The sequence below is a fragment of the Penicillium robsamsonii genome (genome assembly GCF_028829455.1).
Source record: "Penicillium robsamsonii strain IBT 29466 chromosome Unknown utg000001l_segment0_segment0, whole genome shotgun sequence".
Classification (NCBI taxonomy): domain Eukaryota; kingdom Fungi; phylum Ascomycota; class Eurotiomycetes; order Eurotiales; family Aspergillaceae; genus Penicillium; species Penicillium robsamsonii.
Window position 1 is genome coordinate 3,923,388 of NW_026643219.1, and position 17,815 is coordinate 3,941,202.

Below are 17,815 nucleotides of genomic sequence, written 5' to 3' on the forward strand. Positions count from 1 at the left end.
CCTGCTGTGTGTACTGATCCGAAAGTATCTTCTCTTCGGATCATGTACCCATGCAAGAGAGCAATAGCTCTCTTATTGACCTGAAAGCCCACAGAAATTCCATGAGCCCACTGAAAATCCCACTGCCCACATAGGCCCCCCGAAGGCCAAACGAGTAACCCATGAGGTTCAACTTGTTTCTTCGCTTTTTTTTTCGAAAAGAAAAAGGCGGGGTTGCATGGCCAATGCCAGAGATATCACACAGTGACTGTGTAATGCCAAAAACTCCGCTGAATGCACTGATCAGAAATACCCTCAAGTTAGCAACGAAAACAAACAGACTGGTAGAAGGACTCACCTGGAATTTAGCCGGACCCGTCAAGACTGGGATTGTACATACCCAGTCTGACTTCAGGTTTTCCCACGAAGGCTCTCATGAAGACCACAGGTTAGGAATCATGAAAATCCACAGGCGGGAAGAACATACCTGGACTTGCGTCCTGGATACCGCAACAAACGAAATAATCACTCGTATTGCTACGTGCATACTCATTTCGGGTCGGGCTATCCCCCCCCTCGTAGATTGATAGGCCTTGGATCCCATCTGCCTTCCCAAGATTTATAGCATGATGTACCTCCGAAGAGAGGGCCGACTTGGTCCGGGCGTTGGTGACACAGTTTCTGATGGAAGGGGAGTATGGTTAGGAATGGAAAAAAAGTGCCACTGGCTGGAGAACTCACCCCGACATCACTAAGGCTGACAGGACAGCGTCAATGCTCAGTGCAGGTACGCTTTGCCGCTATCCAACGAAGATTCTGAGATGTGACAAGTCAGTGATGGGAGAAAATATTGTCACTGGCCGTAGAACATACAACCGTGTCGTCGAGGCTTAGGGGGCCTCGATATCGGTTTTCCAACGAAGGATCTAATCAGAAAGGAGCACGAGTCAGCATTATCATAAGTTTATGGGCGGGACAATGATCACGTACCCAACCTGTTCAGTATTTAGGAGACTCCACAGAGTCTCCTGTACGTCTACTAAGGCTGTCGATTGTCAGAAGAGTTCGGGGACACATAATATCTAAGGGTGCTCACCTGTACCACTCCAGTCAGGGAAGCCGTGCCAGATCAGATCCGGGAAGCTTGTGATAGAGGTGGTTGACAGGATGAAGTTTGAGAACCAGGGCCCTCGGGCTTTTATAGAGGATACCTGAGGTGATAGCGCACGAAAGGAGGGACTCGGCACGACTTCACGTGAGCACGTTGAGAACAAAGAACATGCCTACTATGCCTAATTGGGATATTATTCAAGGTGACTGGCTATAAGATGGCCATTCTAGTAAAACATTTGCTCTCCTCACGGGCGACCCCAGGGTCCTATGTTAGGAATTACAGAAAGATTGATCTCAAAACCCTCTCTCGTAATCACTGGTGCACGCAATACCGTGGCCCGGGCTGTTATATTCCCCTTTAGACTGATAATAAAATGGGATGAATGCAAGGAAGAGATGGTGATTGTATACATATGTAGGTTAGAAGGAAGCATGTGTTTTATATTATGATAGGGGAAGTGGGAAACTTAAGACTCACCTCCTAGCTGTGATCTAGCGTCCCTTTGCTCTCAGTCTCTTGCTCTGTCCGCAGGATTCTTTGAGCATCGTTTATCTTTCACCATCATGGAAGTGGTCGCATCATCTTCCAACTTCATCTTTCGTCCGTCGTGAATCATCCGAATCCTGAGTATTCTTGCAAAGGAGGATGCCCTCTGACAGTGACAGCCAGGATCGGCCTGGTAATCTTCTCACCCGAGAGATGTCGACTGAAAGATATGACGGTTCGGGATCCAAGAGAAAGGATATGGACAATATGGCACTCTCGCTTCAGACTTATCCAATACAGCAGCAAGCACCGGGTGTGCAGGAGCGGGAACATGAACGGCAGATCAAACTCAAACACCTAGGTGTCGACGCGGAGGATATTCCTGAGTCCCGCCCTAATCCACCTAATATCCTACCTGAAGTCGATGATAACGATCAAATCTTGCCAGGATCGTCAGCTCCAGATGGAATTCAAGAGAGGCCCGTCAGCGAATCAGACCTGGAACTACCCTCTGATGGATCAAACCACCCGGCGGAAGATAATGAATCTGATGCCGGTTCATACACTTCGCAGAGACAAGTTTTCAGTTTCATCCAAGAAAATGGCCACCGAAACAACCCCGTCCCCGCCGCCCACAAAGTCCCGCCAAACTGGCAAATCGCGAAGAGGCTCAACCGTTGCGGATCGATCGTCAGGAAGGATCCCGGGGCCACGACCCTCCAAGACCATCCCTACGCAGAGGATTCTGCAAGATGCGTCTAGCGCTGAAGCGGAGAGAAACCGCAATGCGACAACCCCGTCTTCGAGCCCGGCCGGCGTCAAGCCCATTGATCCATCGGCTATTCCGAAAAAAAAAAAAAACAATCCACGGGATTAGAAGATACGCCACGCAGAAGATGATCCTCAAAGAGGCAAAGCGACCCAAATACCGTACGCGAGGTCCTTGTCAACGTAGAACTTTAGGAATCTGGATATCTAGTTCCAAGACTGGCTCAAGATATGAAATGTGGGATGCTCCTGATGTCTATTCTGGAACATCCAGAAGGTAGTTTATTAGTTATTACACGTGAGACACGCGGACAAGCATCTATAGCGGGGAACGGATAAAGATGACATGTGCCGGGTGGGGTCAGTCCTTTTACATATATCAGAGTAACCAGTCCAAAAATACAGAGATTATCTGAATCTCAAAGATCTACACAAGATCCAAACCCAAATCAACCATGGACAACCCCCCGCAACTGAATCCAAGTCCAACCGACCAAAACGCAGACCAACGACAAAAGGAAGCGCTAGCAGCCTTTACCGCAACACTCCACTCAGTGGGAACAAACCTCGAAGCGCCGCTCCGTGACCGCGCAGCAAACATCCAATCCAACGCGGCGGCGCTGGAAAGACAAGAAGCCGAGCTAGCGGAGAATACGCAGCGACTGGCACGACAAAATCAGCAGTGGGTTGGACTCGCAGATGAGACGCGCGAGGGATTAAAGGAGATCGGGGATGTGCAGAATTGGGCGGAGATGATTGAGCGTGATTTGCTGGCCTTGGAAGATATGATGGATAATGTTGAGAAAGGTGGGGAACATGAGAGTGAAAATGGTAGTGATACGGAACTGAATGGAGATGTTGAGAATGGAAATGCAAATGGACATGTCGAGATTGATGATAATGGGAAGAAAGTGGATCAGTCGCCGAAAGGGTGGTTGCGATGGTGGTGATGGTTCATGTCTTTGTTCATTTGATTTGTTTATACATCTATATCACGCACAGGGTATCGTTATGGACTATTCATCTTCGTCTTCTCCTTCCAAGTATTGTTTCCAAGGGTCGAGTCCTTCGGTGTCCTCGAATTCATTCCATTCATCCCACTGGCCCAGACTCATCAAGTGCCGCATGGTGGGTCGACCATGGGGGCAATTCCAAGGTTTGTCGATAGTACCCATGTTCTGAACGACTCGTTCCATCTGGCGGTTCGTCAAGGTCTTTCCGATCATGATACTTGACCGACAGGCGCGCATAGCAAACATTTTGCGCACTTTGCTTGGCCGTGGTACTGACAGTCCATCTGATGTTGAAATTGACTCTGACAGCAACACAATCAGTTCCTCCAGGTCGCGTACGCCGAATACCACTTCCTTGCTCAACGGTAACGAGACCAGTTGACATCGACGACCGATAGGCTCATCGCCGCTTTCGTCGACAGTCACAAGGAAACCGTTTTTCTCAAGGGCGGCGCGATTCTCAAGGACAACCTCTTCTTCTATAGCAGTGAGATCGAGGCGTTGTGGGCAGACGAGTCGCTGGTTTTGCACCACCGTTTCAGCTTGGAGGCGCTCGAAGTTGAATTTCTCATCAGAGGCATGTTGGTCGATGATGAAGAGCTCATCGTGGTCTTCTCCTGGACGGACTGCGATGATGAAGCCCAAGTTGAACTGGCCGATGATGCGCATTTGGGCGAAGTCGTTCTTGCTTACAGTCAAGGAAAGTTTATCCTCGGCGGTTTTCTCGTCAAGATCTGTGGATTCCTCTGTCGTTTTATTGGTGCCTGCTTGCAGGGTTTTTTGTAATGTGATGAGTTGAGACTGGAGACGTGAAATAGACCCGTCTACCATGCCAACAAGCTGTGTAGTCGCGTCGCGATGCGCAGCGCCCTTGTTCATCTTCTTTGCCCGGTTTGCGCTATTTTCTTGGGCAAGCACAGCAGTCTCCTCGGCTTCATGAATGAGCCGTTGCACTGTAACTTCTTCCTGTGCCTTCTTCTCAGCTTCGTCGAGATTGTCATCTGCAGCAGTGTCTTTGTGTCTTTTCTCGGTATTTTCGATTTCTGATTGGGCTACAGCTTGGTCGGGAACATAGTCGCCATCATCGGGCGAAGGAGAGCCCTCGGGTTCGGGTTCGTGCACCACACCTTGTGTCTCCTCGATCTCACTTGAGAGGTTGTTTTCATCTTCACTCTGGTCATCTTTGCTAGGAGAGGCGCCTTCGTCTTCTTCGTCATCCAGCTGCGACCCAGGCGCAGCAAACGCTTTCATATGTTCACCAAAGATATTGGGACGTGAGGGTGTGTGTATCCGTCTCTTCCGTCGAGGTGGCTCTTTCATTAGAGGTGGATCGTCTGACAATCGTTTTCGTGGAAGACCACTACCGACCATGGATGTTACAGTTCGGTTGCCAATAGTGATAGTAGCTAGCTCGGCGGGTTCTCGTCGTGGACGCATTCTATGGAAGGCATTTTGGACAATGTTGGGGCTTTCTTCCGGGTCTCCACGAGCGCGAGATGGAGTCTCGTCAGGAGCTGACGGTTGGGATGAAAGTTCACGGGAGATAGGCGTTGGCTCAGGCTCCTTCTGGGCGGCTTCTTGGACGAAAAGTTCATCATCGGAGAGCTCCGCAGCAGGCGTTTCTAGCTCACTTGGCATTGACGTCGACATCGAAGAGCGAGTCGTTGCAGCGTGGGTTGTTCTCGTTGATCGAGCTGGAGATGGCGTGGCTTGGGCCTTTCCCGTGGCCCCTTGTGAGCTTGTGAAACGCTGAATCGCGCTCTGCTGACTCGCCCCCGGGGTCTCCACTGAGCTTTCTTTCGTCCGATCTTGACTTGGACTTCTAATTCCACTGTTTCCGCTCAGTTCCCGAGCAGTGACAAACCCTGGAAGTGACGCTAGTGCTTGCTGTTTTGGCAAAGGCCTGGATTTGACCGATGATTGGGGCACACTTTGGTCTGCATCCGCAAAGAGTTCTGTAAGAGAAACTTTGAGCGACTCAATCATAGCCCCCGCATCATGAAGCAGAATTTGGCGCTTATCAGGCGAAACGTTGACATCGTAAGCGTTTGTATCCATCTGAAAGTCCGCAAAGATAAACGCCGACTGCGACACATTGAACGACTTGTAAACCTCGTTGAACGCCTTCTGGATTTGCGGCAGACCACATGGTCGCGAGTTGACGAAGAACATTTGACGGTCCGGAGTCTGGCGTCCCTCGCCAAATACAGGACGCGAGATATGGCCACGCACTTGAATTTTACTCAATTGGTCATCGCCAGCCCTTTTCGTAGCTGCGGCAGGCTCAAACTCCAGCTCTAGATCAAGGGATATCAGGGCGGATAATGTCTTTGCGCCATACACATTGGCAATATTCTCCTTGGTGGTCTTATTTCCATTCGTAGAAAAGACCACCACATTCCGTGTCTTGCCAACAGTATTCCTGACGCTGAACCGGACTCCAGTGCTAATACATGCATATGCATGCAGCAGATTCAAAACCTTCCCGTATTCCCGTTTGATGTTTTTCTCCAATTCCCGCCGACGCACGGGAAGTCGCTTGAAGATGCCTTCTACTGATGCCGTCGTTCCTTTCTGCCCAGCCACGATCTGTGTTTTCTGGAGTTTCCCAGATTGTTCAAAGTCCAGCCGATTCGCGCGAGGAACTTGCTTTTCTTGTGCCGTGACGATGTGAAAGTCGGCTAACGCGCAGAGTGAGGATATCGCCTCGCCCCGGAAACCGAAGGTGTGTAGACTTGAGAGATCATCGTATGACGACAATTTGGAGGTATAGTGTTTTAATGCTAAGAGGAAAGAATCAGCTTGGGCGCACTGTACCAAGAGAGAGGCGACAACTCACCAACGTTCTCATAGTTCTCCGGCGAGATCCCGCTGCCGTTATCTTGGACCTCAATGAGGTCCAGTCCATTATTCTTAAATCGGACCTCTAAAACCCCCGAAATTATCAGAAAATGTGTCACAAACCATATCCGGAAAGTTATTCACCCACCGATCGTCGTTGCACCAGCATCCAGACTGTTTTCGACAAGCTCTTTGGCGACGGAGCATAGGTCAACGATGACTTGACCCGATTGGATTTGGTGTACCTAATTAATGCGCGGGTCAGATTAGTGCATTGCGGGAGAACATTGGATTGCGTACAGAGCGGGCCTCGATGGCTTGGATTGTCGCCATCTTCATCCCATGATGTCTGGGGAGGATAAGTTGGCACGCGTTCACTTAACGCGTGTTTTGCCAAGACCGCGGTGGGCCAGTTGGATACGACAGCGCTATATGTTCGAGGACGCCCTTCTACTTAATCCAAGGACTGTTTGTTTTCGCTACAACGATGTGGATATATTCATTTGCAAATTTAGAATTGTGTAACACTGCAATGACGGATATAAACCAAAACGGACGAATTTGGAGCAACACTATCGCTCTTAACGCCCAAAATCAATAATATAAAATAAAAAAAACTAATAAACACCGAAGCGATCCGGCAACACAACAGGCGCAACCAGAGTCCACAGATAGATAGCATAGCAGACCCAGGAGCTGACGATCTTCACCCAGCTGGCCCAGTATGTGCGGCCCACCGGCGCGAAATCTGTCGTGGTATCCACCGTCAGTCCCTGGACTAACAAAGTGGCCACCCATGTCGTGGCGAGGAAGAAGATGATATGGAAAAGTGAATAATTGTATTGGGTTGAACCACGCTCGTCGTCCTTTGTGGTGTCATACTCATCCTCGTCATCACTATCATCCAGGGCACTGGCAGGAAGACTGCCGCTCTCGACGGCAGCCCGGAGAGCTTCAGCGCGCATCTCCCGACGGATGTTTGGCTGCTGCGTCACCAAACCGTGCTCGTTGTCATCCGTGCCTAGCTGGATGTAGTTGTGACCGCCCTTCGATCCCAGGGCAATCCCTTGGGTAGCAGCACGGGTAGTGGTGTATGCGATGGTCAACAAAGTGACAATAGCACCGAGGACAGTAGTGGCGGTCCTGGGTCCCCGGGAGCGGACGAGAGGGTTGCAGTTCTTGTCATCCGGTTCCATCGAGACTGCAGACATGGTGAGGTAGGTACAGTAGACAGTGACCATTGCAGCTTGAGCTAGTCCTGCGCGAGGGTTCGATTCTTGCACTGCTGGTTGAACAGAGATGAAAGAGATGATCAAAAACACGATCAGGTTAATCTGCGACGAGTCAGTTGGGCACCAAGATTCGTGGGGTGAGGGACACATACGGTGATGGCAGCTTGGTTCATAGAGCAACCGCTGTTCGCGAAGAAGATGTACATCAGGATTGTCATGACGACAGATGCCAAGTACATGCCGAGGGTGGAACCAATAAGCAGACCGCGCCACACACGAGAGTCGCTGTCTTCGATCTTCTGCAGACATAGCTCCGCCCACGAATGCGCAAGATCCACCAGAAGGATCAAACCCAAAAGCAGGAAGAGCATGGCGCAGAAGAAGGCGATATAGTTGCCATAGACGAAGAAGAAGGGTTCCGGGATAAAGAACGACATGACGACAAAGGCCACCCAGAGGATAACCTTCGGGCCCCAGTATCCATTCTGGAGAGCGGCGCGAGTATCCTTGGAGCTTTTAACCCCGAGAAGCAAAAGGGCGAAGATCAAATGGAAGAGACCAAGGGCAAAGTTGATACGATGGACCGCAACCCAGCCGTGACATTCCTTCCCATCGCATCGAATCTCCATATAATCCAGTGTCAAATTTTGCAATTTTTTCAAAGCCCACGGTGTGAGCATAATCCAGGATATTATAGAGTTGATCAAAAGGATGAAGGCATAGGCGATTCTCGTCGCCATACTGTTATCCTTGTTAGTCCGAGGTTCTCCGCACTAGGCAACTGATAAATGGTACCTGTTTTGAAACTTTCCGCAGGCGCTGCAGACGGCAGAACATGTCGCTGCTCCACAGCATGATGTTGCGACTGTCAATAGCTGTTGCGAGAGAATCACTTAGCCAAATGTGCAAGTCTATCGGTGAACTGGAGATAGGCGACAACATACTGTACCAACACTTGGCACAGCCAACAGCGGAATGGAAAGGAGGGCACCCATATTGGGAGTGTAGGTATTCGATAACCTAGTGTCCTGGTTCTGATATACAATGAAAGTGAACCAAGATCCAGAATCGATGAGAGTGTGGAGAGACGCAAATGATCAGATTGAAGATCATCTGAGTCCGCCTCCGTCATTGATGTTATGTAATATTTCCAAGCCGAAAATAGATCACGTGTCAGCCCTCTTTTGTCCTGCCCTTTAGGGATTAGACTATCTCCCTCGACGTTGTTTTTCACCAAAAGTCTCAAGCCCTGGAATCTGTTCTGTATGACATTTGAGTTCCTAGATAGCGAGATTATCTGCCAAGAAAAACGATGCCTGATGAAGAACATTGTTATGTCTTGAGACAGATACTCAGAAACCTACAATATACTTTTATTGTAGACAAGAATAGTGGGAGCTTTCGATATCGTTATCTCCCCCATCTAAACGACTGTTCTATATATATTTTTTGATACTGTAGGACAGAGGGTATAAGCCAACAAATTTCAGTTGGAGTCACCCGTTTTAACCCGGGCCTTTAACCAGGCACCGAGAAGACATGAACATTTTGTAGTGGAGATGTGTCCGCCTTATCGTGTGGAGAAAGACATTTCGTTGTGGACTCCAACTATGACGAGTTGCGATTCGTGTAATTTGTGCAATTCGTGCAATTCCGGCGGATTTGACGCATCTACATAATCTTGCGTTATCAATGCAACGTAGAACCTTAAGACATGTACATCTACATTCCATTCCTCTTTTTATTCCTCCTTTCATTTAAGAAATCAATCATCATCGTATTCGTACATCAGTTGACGTGGAGCAAAGTTTCCTTGGCACTTGCTTGACGGTTGTTCTGACCACGCGGCCCTCGGGGATGATCCATCTTCAAGTCCTTACCTAAGTGTACGCTCCTGAAAACTCCCAGGCCTTCCCTCAATTCCTTCTGTATAACTTCATTCGCTCTTTTCCCCCTTGCCCTTCATTTTGGGTCCGATGTTTCTCCTAGTATCGGCCTCTCATCTATCTAGGGCCTAATCAACACTCCCCACTAAAACACTTGTATCGCACAAGATATCAACAACTCAACGACATAATGTCCGGCTCTCTCCATCGAACTGCCCGGATTATTTCCGTTATTGCGGGGACGCTGGTCGCCCTCTCATGCGGAACTAATGTGCGTGATATCTCCGATCTTATCCCAATCCAGGACCTTGAAGGCTAACTCCCCTGTCAGTATGCATATTCCGCATGGGCGCCGCAATTCGCGCAACGTATGAAGCTCTCGTCGACCGAAAGCAACTTTATTGTGAGTAGTCCGGTGTCCGGTGCCGAGAAACGGGTCTTAACAAGCTCTAGGGCGTCGCGGGGAACCTGGGGATGTATGCTATGGGGATTCCAATGGGATTATTGACAGATGCCCGCGGCCCGCGACTTGTCTCGCTGATCGGCTCCGTTTGCCTGGGCCTGGGTTACTTCCCAATTTATATGGGTATGTCTTGATATTACTTTGTTGGAATTGACCAGCTCTAATGTTTGTAGCATACGATAATGGGCAAGGATCGATGCCGGTTGTCTTCCTATGCTTGTTCGCTTTCCTTACTGGCATGGGCGGTTGCTCTGCCTTTGGCGGTGCCATCAAAACAGGTATGTTACACCAATGACCCCCGAAATCTGCTTGACAGTGTTAACCCAATGATTCTAGCGGCATCCAACTTCCCTGAACACCGTGGCACGGCAACCGCTTTTCCAATGGCCGCCTTTGGACTGAGCGCGCTATTCTGGTCTAACTTGTCGACTATCGTTTTCAAGGATGATACCGGCCGCTTTCTTTTGCTTCTGGCCCTCGGAACCTCGATTTTGTCATTTGCTGCAATTCCATTCCTTCGAATCCTCGCCAGCGAGCCGTACTCATCTATCCCACACAACGAACGCGATTCTAGAAGACAAAACTCCAGCGACCTTCTACCCGTGCCAGAAGAATCCGATATACATGGCTCGACCGCTTATGATCACAAACAATACCCTACGCATGCGCGGTCGCACTCGGTTGCTTCGAACTCCCAAGGCAGAGCATTCGCCAATGATGACGAGACTTCCACCTTGGTATCCAAGAACGACCGCCCCCGTCCCTCTTTTGATACACTTGACGATGACTTCCTAGATGAGGTAGCCATTGAGGCGCACCAAACCGACATCAGAGGTCTCGCCATGCTCCGCAAAGTTGAGTTCTGGCAACTCTTCTTGACCATGGCACTCTTGTCCGGTATCGGCTTGATGACCATCAACAACATTGGCAACAGTGTGAAAGCCTTGTGGCTATACTACGACGACAGCGCAACAGACCTGTTCATCCAACACCGCCAGGTCATGCACGTGTCCATTCTTTCCTTCGGCAATTTCCTTGGCCGTCTATTCAGCGGCATCGGCTCTGACCTGCTAGTCAAGAAGCTCGGCATGTCCCGCATCTGGTGTTTATTCTTGTCAGCGGTAGTCTTCACCCTGACTCAGCTCGCCGGCACCACCATTTCCAACCCGAACAGCCTCATCGTTGTCTCCGGCTTCACTGGAATCGCATACGGTTTCCTGTTTGGCGTCTTCCCTTCCCTAACCGCACACACTTTCGGCATCGGTGGCCTGTCCCAGAATTGGGGCGTCATGACTCTAGCCCCAGTGTTCAGTGGTAATGTTTTCAATTTGCTATACGGTAATATCTACGATGGACACTCTGTTGTCGGCCATGATGGAGACCGCGAGTGCCCCGATGGACTGGGCTGCTATCGCTCGGCCTATTTCATGACATTCGTTTCTGGCTTGTTTGGTATTGCTGTTTGTTTGTGGACCATTATCCGTGAAAGGAACATCAATAACATCATGAGCAAGAAGCTGGACCACCGACTCGCTTGAGTTTGGTTGTTTTTCCATAATTTTGGATCATCTAGGTGCAGTAACCTGCATGGCAAGTAGGGGCTGACGAATTGCCTGCTTGCTTACACATTTGCCTAGATCCTTCCAAGTTTCGCGATCTGTTATCACTTTCATAGAGTACAATTCATGATGGATGTTATTTGGCTGGTGTGCTCATTTGGTATACCCATACACTGTTTTCTCTGGACTTGATGCTTTGCGTTTGTTTTTGTTTGGATTATCCTACCATCCCATGGGCCATGACTTGGTCAATTTCATTACTGTACATTGGAGATTTGGTATTGGTCAACTTATTCAAGTAACTATTAGCCTCGGTCTTGATATAAGTATTGGATGTGCATCATTTAGTCTTCCATTCCGCATTCATGCTGTAGACGAACGAACTCTTAAGATTGGTACGCGAAGACTTTGCATGACACTTTCATTTCCCTCCTAACATACATGTAGATATCACAACACAGAAAGCGAAAACGTTCGTTCAAATCAAATCAGACAACCCGGCCCGTAGACCCGCCAAGCTGGGTTAAACAATCAAAATCAGTTGCATTGCTCTATCAAAGCACCAACTAGCACATTGAGAGGAACAACCCAGGAAAAACACCCAAACGACAAGATACTTCCCAGTTAGATCACCGATCCATCGATCTTCCGGATCCTTGAGTTCTGGAAGAAGGAAGGATGGGGATAAAGTATTTTATTAGAAGCATAGTGGAAAGAGTTCGTACAGCACACCACAAGGAAAGCAAATTAAAACAAGACGTTTGGGGAAACATCCAGACATAAGAAAAGAAGAGAAATTGAGACCATTCAATAGAGCTTTTTTTGGGTAAATTTCCAGCCAGTGATGACGAAGGAGCCATGAAGGGTATCAAGAATATCAGAGGTTGGAGACCAGCAAGCGTAATGCAGCTTATAAGCTTGTACTACGTGTGGACCGATGATGGAATGAATAAGCAGGTGAAAAGGGGCCGGGAATAGCAGAGTACCGCAAGACTTAAACGCTCTTGGGAGATTTGACCAGCACATCCTCGCCAGATTCCACAACATCCGAAAGCCGGATCTTTTTTGCGAGCGGCTCGCCGGACTCGGCATCACCAGCGCTGCTAGAACCAAGCTGGCGCTCGAGATCGTTAACACGACGCTTGAGATCCTCCTCGCGGCGCTGAGCGTCCTCAAGAGACCGTCTCAGACGAACCTCGGAGTCTCGTACAATCATCTCCGACCGACGCGCGCTGGCATCACTCTGTTCGAGTTCGGTGACGCGACCGCGGAAGAGCTCGTTGACGAATTCGAGTTCACTGACGCGTGTCTTCAGGGATGTGTTGAGGGCCAGGAGGCTTTCGAATGTGTGGGGGGAATCGAGTTGGCGGTCGACTGCCGAGGGAGAGGGTTGGCGCATCTGGCGGGAGGGAAGACCGCTGGAGGAGTTCATGCTGTCGCCCAGGGTAACGCTGTCGAACATGTGCTGCGGCGCGATATTTGAGTTGTGCGCGTGCATCGAGCCAAAGCCAGGTGTCTCGGTCCGGGAAACGGGGGAGTTGGAGCGATCCGAATGGCCCGATGACATCTTGCGCGACGCGCGACGGTATCCATGCGAGCCGAGGGGAGGGGTGCCCGCTTCAGATCGTGGTGGGATTCCATTGGTATCAACAGGGCCGCCAGACTACGGAATCACAATCTCGATTAGCGCATGTTCTTATCTAAGATACATGGGGAGTTGGGAGGCAGGGGACTAGGAGGAAAATTTTTTTGATCGCGAGCTCACCTTGCGCTTAGGACCTTGACCGGTCTTGACGCGATTGCGACTTTTAATCACATCTGTTTTCAAGCTTATCGGACGAGGTCGGCCATGCAGTTTCAAGAAGAGTCCGCATGCGTTGCAGAGGACTGAGCCGAGTTCGTCCCTACGCCACAGAGGGGTGGTAGAGGTGCCGCAATTTTGGCAAACGGGCTGTAATTGAGGTCGCTTGTCGTCAGTCAATGTGGTCGCCATTATGAGGGTATAGAAGTTAGGAAGAGGAAGAGGATGATAAGATTGTGAGAGATTTGAGTCGATAAGGAAAGGGAAAAAGCGGGTGCACGGATCGAGTAGCGCCAAGACTTTCGATAACTCCCCAGAGATAAGACCTCCAGCGCTCCGATAACAGTTTCTTGATATAAGGCATGTTTCACACTTACAGGTCCACTCCCTTGTCCTCCTGTCGTAGCTGCCGGTGATGATGTAGCATAGGTCATATTTGCCATATTCATACTTGCATCACTGGATGATCTGAAAAAAGTGGGGGAAAATATATGGATTAGCCAATTGATTCGAATTCTTATGAGGGGCCAGATTACTGCTCTCCAGGCCCCGATTGAAGATTACGCAAAGATATATCCAAAGGTCCACGGGTGGTTTCCATTTAGGACTGGCATGGGGTATCAACGAACCGAAGATTAGAGGTTGGTGCTGAAGCGACCGAGGCCAGAGCTGCTAGTCCTGGAAGCGAGGTGCTAACAGAAGAACCTGGGTATCCGTCGATTTCGCCTGAGCCGAATTTGGTCACGCTCTTGATATCCGGTAGTGTCGTAGAAAACGGTATGGATCCGTTGGACGCGTGACGAGCGGATGAATTATCGGCGGACAAGTCGTAAGGGAACTCGCGCTCCTGCGAAGAACGAGATTTAAGAGCCGGGTCGATGGGCGACGCCCGATAGAGGGTGGAAGCCACAGTGGAGGGAGAAGTAGGTGTCGATTGAAATCCGGCCCTAAACCGAATTGAAGGGAAACGGTTGGTGTCAAGCGAATCGCGCGATTGGAAACAACGGACTCGGAGTAGGACTCAGAGCCAATGGGTCTATATCAAGACAATTCCTCAGTGGTCGATTCGTAAAGTTCCAATGATTCTCGATACCGAAAAGAAAGGATTAGGGTTCCCGACAATTATTGTGCCCGAGAAAGTTAATAAGACCGAAGAAAAGAATGAATTTTTAAATTAACGACATGATGGCCGAGGATAAGTGAGGGTAGGGGTTGAAAGAAGATTCAGAATTGAGATGGACGATAAGACGCGATAATAACAATCGGGATAACGATTGCCCCAGTATCAACTATTATTTAATACGGCATGTCAGGGGCGTCAACGTTGAATGTTTTGTCTCGCAAAGAATGTAATTCAATTAACCTCCTGCTACATCTTCGTTCTATGCCAGTCTCTTGATATCGCTAGGTAGCGCGACAGTCCCGCATGTGAGTATTTGCTTACGGGTGATCAATTCCTAGACGGGTTTTATGCGTATAAAATTTCCTGCACCGGGACATTCGCCAGCGTGGCGGCTTTACCAATACAGCATATAGCAATTGATGGACTATCCCCTGAATATCCCAATCCGTCATAGAGGGGTCCCCATATGGAGATCAATTGCGGTTCTGGCCAAGTTTCAGGGCTGTTAACACATAACACTGGATGCATTCATCCAGACCCCCTTTCGATTAGGGGGTGGAGACAGAGTGTGGCGGTGCGTAATTGTATAACCGTTATATACAGGGTGGACCTGCCCACGTCACGAAATTTACTACAGTTTACTGCATTCTGCCACTCATAACGCCACCGCCTGTGTAAATTAACTGTAAACCATGCTTTCAGGACGGCCCCTTGGCGTCTGGACATAGGTGACACTTATTTCAACTGTCTTGACTCTATCAACTCTCTATTCTAACCAGCGGTCTTTTCCTTCTCTTCTATTCTCTGTGATGGATTAGCCTCTTTTCGTGTCCTTTCGTTCTTTTGCTGGCCTTGCTCTCTCTTTCTTACGAGCTATTTTGCCCTTTTTCGGCTTCCATAGATCCAACCACCCTCAATCACAATGCCGAAGACTCGTCCTGCCACCTCGGGATACGCCCGGCTCGCCCAGGCCGATGAGGAACGAGGCTACCTTCACGATGACTCAGAAGACGACGACGTCGGCGCAATCTCAACAGTGTCCACCTCCGCCCCCCGATACGCACCCATCTCCTCCCGAGCCCAGATGCAGGCGTCCGGTCTCCACACTCCTCCAGGTCATCGACGCAGACACAGTGGTTTTCAATATGCTCGAGGTCGTCGGAACTCCGGGGTCGATATCAAGGCCATCAACGCGCGTCTCGAAAAATGGGCGGACGAGATTGCCTCCAAGTTCAAGATCAATCGTGTCAAGGGCAAAAGCTATGAGGAAGAGAAGCTGGAGATTTACCATTCAGTCTTCCAGGCACCTCCCGGAGTTACCCCCGTGAGCGCTGAGGTTCTCGAGTCAGATGAGTTTGAGGCTCAGCAACGGCAGGCCCACGCCGAGTACGAGGAGATTATCGAAAGTGTGCGTCTCGCGATTGAAATGGACGTACATCCTCGTATGATCTCACAAGGAAGCTCGGGCAGCTACTTTGCTCGAAACCCCGAAGGGAAAGTAGTGGGTGTGTTCAAGCCAAAAGACGAAGAGCCGTACGCCTCACGGAATCCCAAATGGACAAAATGGCTTCACCGCAACTTGTTCCCCTGCTTTTTCGGCCGCGCATGTCTCATTCCTAATCTCTCCTACGTCTCCGAAGCAGCCGCATACGTTCTCGATGCCCGCCTGCGCACGAACCTCGTCCCATACACCGGTATTGTTCGGCTGTCGTCGAGATCATTTTTTTACGATTTCTGGGACCGGAGAAAGGCACGGAAAGGCAAGAAAGTCCTGCCTCCCAAGGCTGGCAGTTTTCAAGTTTTCCTAAAGGGATTTAAAGACGCCAACATTTTCCTCCGAGAGCATCCCTGGCCTGACCAGGTCAATACTGGATTCCGCACCGAGGACGCCCCGAAGCGCAAGAAGCGGCCGTGGAACGAGGCGTGTCGTCCATCAGGGGCACAGTCAGACGACGAGGATGATGAAGATCCGGGCTATGTGCCTTCGCCAGCCGGTTCGCCTGACGGAAGTGCCGAGCGCCAATTTTACTGGACTGAGAATCTCAAGCAATCCTTCCGTGAAGAGTTGGAGAAACTTGTGATTTTGGATTATATCATGCGAAATACCGATCGAGGTCTGGACAACTGGATGGTCAAGATCGACTGGGGGACAGAACAGGTTTCTATCGTGGCAGAGCCCCCAAAACACGCTGAGCCACAACCGAAGCACGATGATGATGAGCTTATGCCCCCGCCTCGTCCTGTTTCCGTGAATGGCACCACCGATCCCTCTTTCCACCCCTATAAGCGGCATGAAACGATGATGGCTATAAGCCGCACGGGAACCCCACTGGCCTCATCGGAACAGTCAGCTTCTGTCCAGCTTGGTGCTATTGATAACAGTCTGTCCTGGCCATGGAAACACCCAGACGCTGTAAGTTCTCGCATTCACGGGCAATTACAAATTCCCAGCACTAACATTTTGTAGTGGCGTAGTTTCCCCTTCGGTTGGCTTTTCCTGCCAGTTTCTTTGATCGGACAACCCTTCTCACAGAAAACCCGCGACCATTTCCTTCCACTACTGACCTCCACAGACTGGTGGAGCGGTACACAGATGGCTTTGCGTGGTGTCTTTGCGCAAGATGATGATTTCAAAGAGAGCATGTTCGCTCGACAAATCGCTGTCATGAAAGGTCAAGCTTGGAATGTGGTGGAAACATTGAAGCAACCGGACCACGGCCCGCTTGAGCTGACTCGACGGACCCGAGTCTGTGTATGGGATGACTTAGTTGATGTCCCCGTTGCTATTCCAATGCGCGCGCCCTCCACAGACAGACAAAGAAACCGATCTATGAATTATGACCCTGATGAAGAAGAGATGGATATTGGTGCATCCGCATCTTCCCAACCAATCCCTGAACACGACTTATTGGGATTGAACTCGTCGCCAAGCGACCTCCCCAACCCAAACCGGTTCGAACTCACCCGTGGTCGACCTGACGCTGGCAGCGAACATGCTGATGGTTCTGTCGGTAGCCCTGCGACTATGAATGACTTCGGCGGTCGAAACACCGGGGGTTCTCTAGATGGATGGTCCTCACTTCCTCCCCGCCAGCACAGGCATCGCAAAAACGGTGGTTCCATGTCCTTACGCGTTCCTCATGTCAACACATTTGGCAACGATGATCTCGAAGGTGATCTTGGTTATGCAGTTGCAGAGGGCATGGAAGGCAACCAGCGCAAGGTGATTGTCGAGCGCCTGGAAGCCGTCAAGAGTAAAAATCCTGTGTTCACTTGGTGCTAAGGTTAGATTGTGTCGTACTGCCCTTTTTACTTTTCTACATTCTTGCATTACTTTCTCATTTAATTTGCAGCTATCTTCTGCAGCGTTGTCTTCTCGGAGTATTTGTTGGGTTCCCAACAAAAACGGTTCCCAATTCCTGTCGAGATTTCGACTTGTGCCTCTTTTTTTTCTGACATTTCACACGAGTCCTTTGTTGGACATGCTCATGATTTGGGAGATTTCCGTGTTGTATATAGACATTCTCTGGCTGTTGGGGTTGCCTTGGGC

The 17,815-nt window shown here is 49.8% G+C and overlaps 8 protein-coding genes across 8 annotated transcripts; 4 read left to right on the forward strand and 4 right to left on the reverse strand.

The window, feature by feature from the left end:
- Positions 1 to 1,846: 1,846 nt before the first annotated feature.
- N7447_001549 (uncharacterized protein) lies at positions 1,847 to 2,341 on the forward strand (the record flags this gene model as incomplete). Its single annotated transcript, XM_057225825.1, has 1 exon — positions 1,847 to 2,341. The coding sequence occupies one exon, from the start codon at positions 1,847 to 1,849 to the stop codon at positions 2,339 to 2,341; it is 495 nt and encodes a 164-aa protein (XP_057089841.1).
- Positions 2,342 to 2,802: 461 nt separating this feature from the next.
- N7447_001550 (uncharacterized protein) lies at positions 2,803 to 3,297 on the forward strand (the record flags this gene model as incomplete). The annotated part of the gene is made up of 1 exon (XM_057225826.1): positions 2,803 to 3,297. One exon carries the CDS (start codon positions 2,803 to 2,805, stop codon positions 3,295 to 3,297), a length of 495 nt encoding a protein of 164 aa, XP_057089842.1.
- A 66-nt stretch (positions 3,298 to 3,363) lies between these two features.
- On the reverse strand, positions 3,364 to 6,540 carry N7447_001551 (ATP-binding mismatch repair protein PMS1; the record flags this gene model as incomplete). The annotated part of the gene is made up of 4 exons (XM_057225827.1): positions 3,364 to 6,143; positions 6,200 to 6,286; positions 6,350 to 6,446; positions 6,502 to 6,540. The coding sequence occupies 4 exons, from the start codon at positions 6,538 to 6,540 to the stop codon at positions 3,364 to 3,366; spliced, it is 3,003 nt and encodes a 1,000-aa protein (XP_057089843.1).
- A 278-nt stretch (positions 6,541 to 6,818) lies between these two features.
- N7447_001552 (serine incorporator domain-containing protein) lies at positions 6,819 to 8,428 on the reverse strand (the record flags this gene model as incomplete). Its single annotated transcript, XM_057225828.1, has 4 exons — positions 6,819 to 7,535; positions 7,586 to 8,174; positions 8,229 to 8,308; positions 8,378 to 8,428. The coding sequence occupies 4 exons, from the start codon at positions 8,426 to 8,428 to the stop codon at positions 6,819 to 6,821; spliced, it is 1,437 nt and encodes a 478-aa protein (XP_057089844.1).
- A 1,081-nt stretch (positions 8,429 to 9,509) lies between these two features.
- N7447_001553 (uncharacterized protein) lies at positions 9,510 to 11,320 on the forward strand (the record flags this gene model as incomplete). Its single annotated transcript, XM_057225829.1, has 5 exons — positions 9,510 to 9,590; positions 9,651 to 9,722; positions 9,773 to 9,905; positions 9,956 to 10,060; positions 10,119 to 11,320. The coding sequence occupies 5 exons, from the start codon at positions 9,510 to 9,512 to the stop codon at positions 11,318 to 11,320; spliced, it is 1,593 nt and encodes a 530-aa protein (XP_057089845.1).
- Positions 11,321 to 12,335: 1,015 nt separating this feature from the next.
- On the reverse strand, positions 12,336 to 13,743 carry N7447_001554 (putative GATA transcription factor (AreB); the record flags this gene model as incomplete). The annotated part of the gene is made up of 4 exons (XM_057225830.1): positions 12,336 to 13,004; positions 13,107 to 13,292; positions 13,520 to 13,610; positions 13,679 to 13,743. The coding sequence occupies 4 exons, from the start codon at positions 13,741 to 13,743 to the stop codon at positions 12,336 to 12,338; spliced, it is 1,011 nt and encodes a 336-aa protein (XP_057089846.1).
- On the reverse strand, positions 13,744 to 14,326 carry N7447_001555 (transcriptional regulator family: GATA type zinc finger; the record flags this gene model as incomplete). The annotated part of the gene is made up of 2 exons (XM_057225831.1): positions 13,744 to 14,089; positions 14,322 to 14,326. 2 exons carry the CDS (start codon positions 14,324 to 14,326, stop codon positions 13,744 to 13,746), a joined length of 351 nt encoding a protein of 116 aa, XP_057089847.1.
- Positions 14,327 to 15,187: 861 nt separating this feature from the next.
- Positions 15,188 to 17,548, forward strand: N7447_001556 (1-phosphatidylinositol 4-kinase LSB6; the record flags this gene model as incomplete). The annotated part of the gene is made up of 2 exons (XM_057225832.1): positions 15,188 to 16,678; positions 16,733 to 17,548. The coding sequence occupies 2 exons, from the start codon at positions 15,188 to 15,190 to the stop codon at positions 17,546 to 17,548; spliced, it is 2,307 nt and encodes a 768-aa protein (XP_057089848.1).
- Between the last annotated feature and the right edge of the window lie 267 nt (positions 17,549 to 17,815).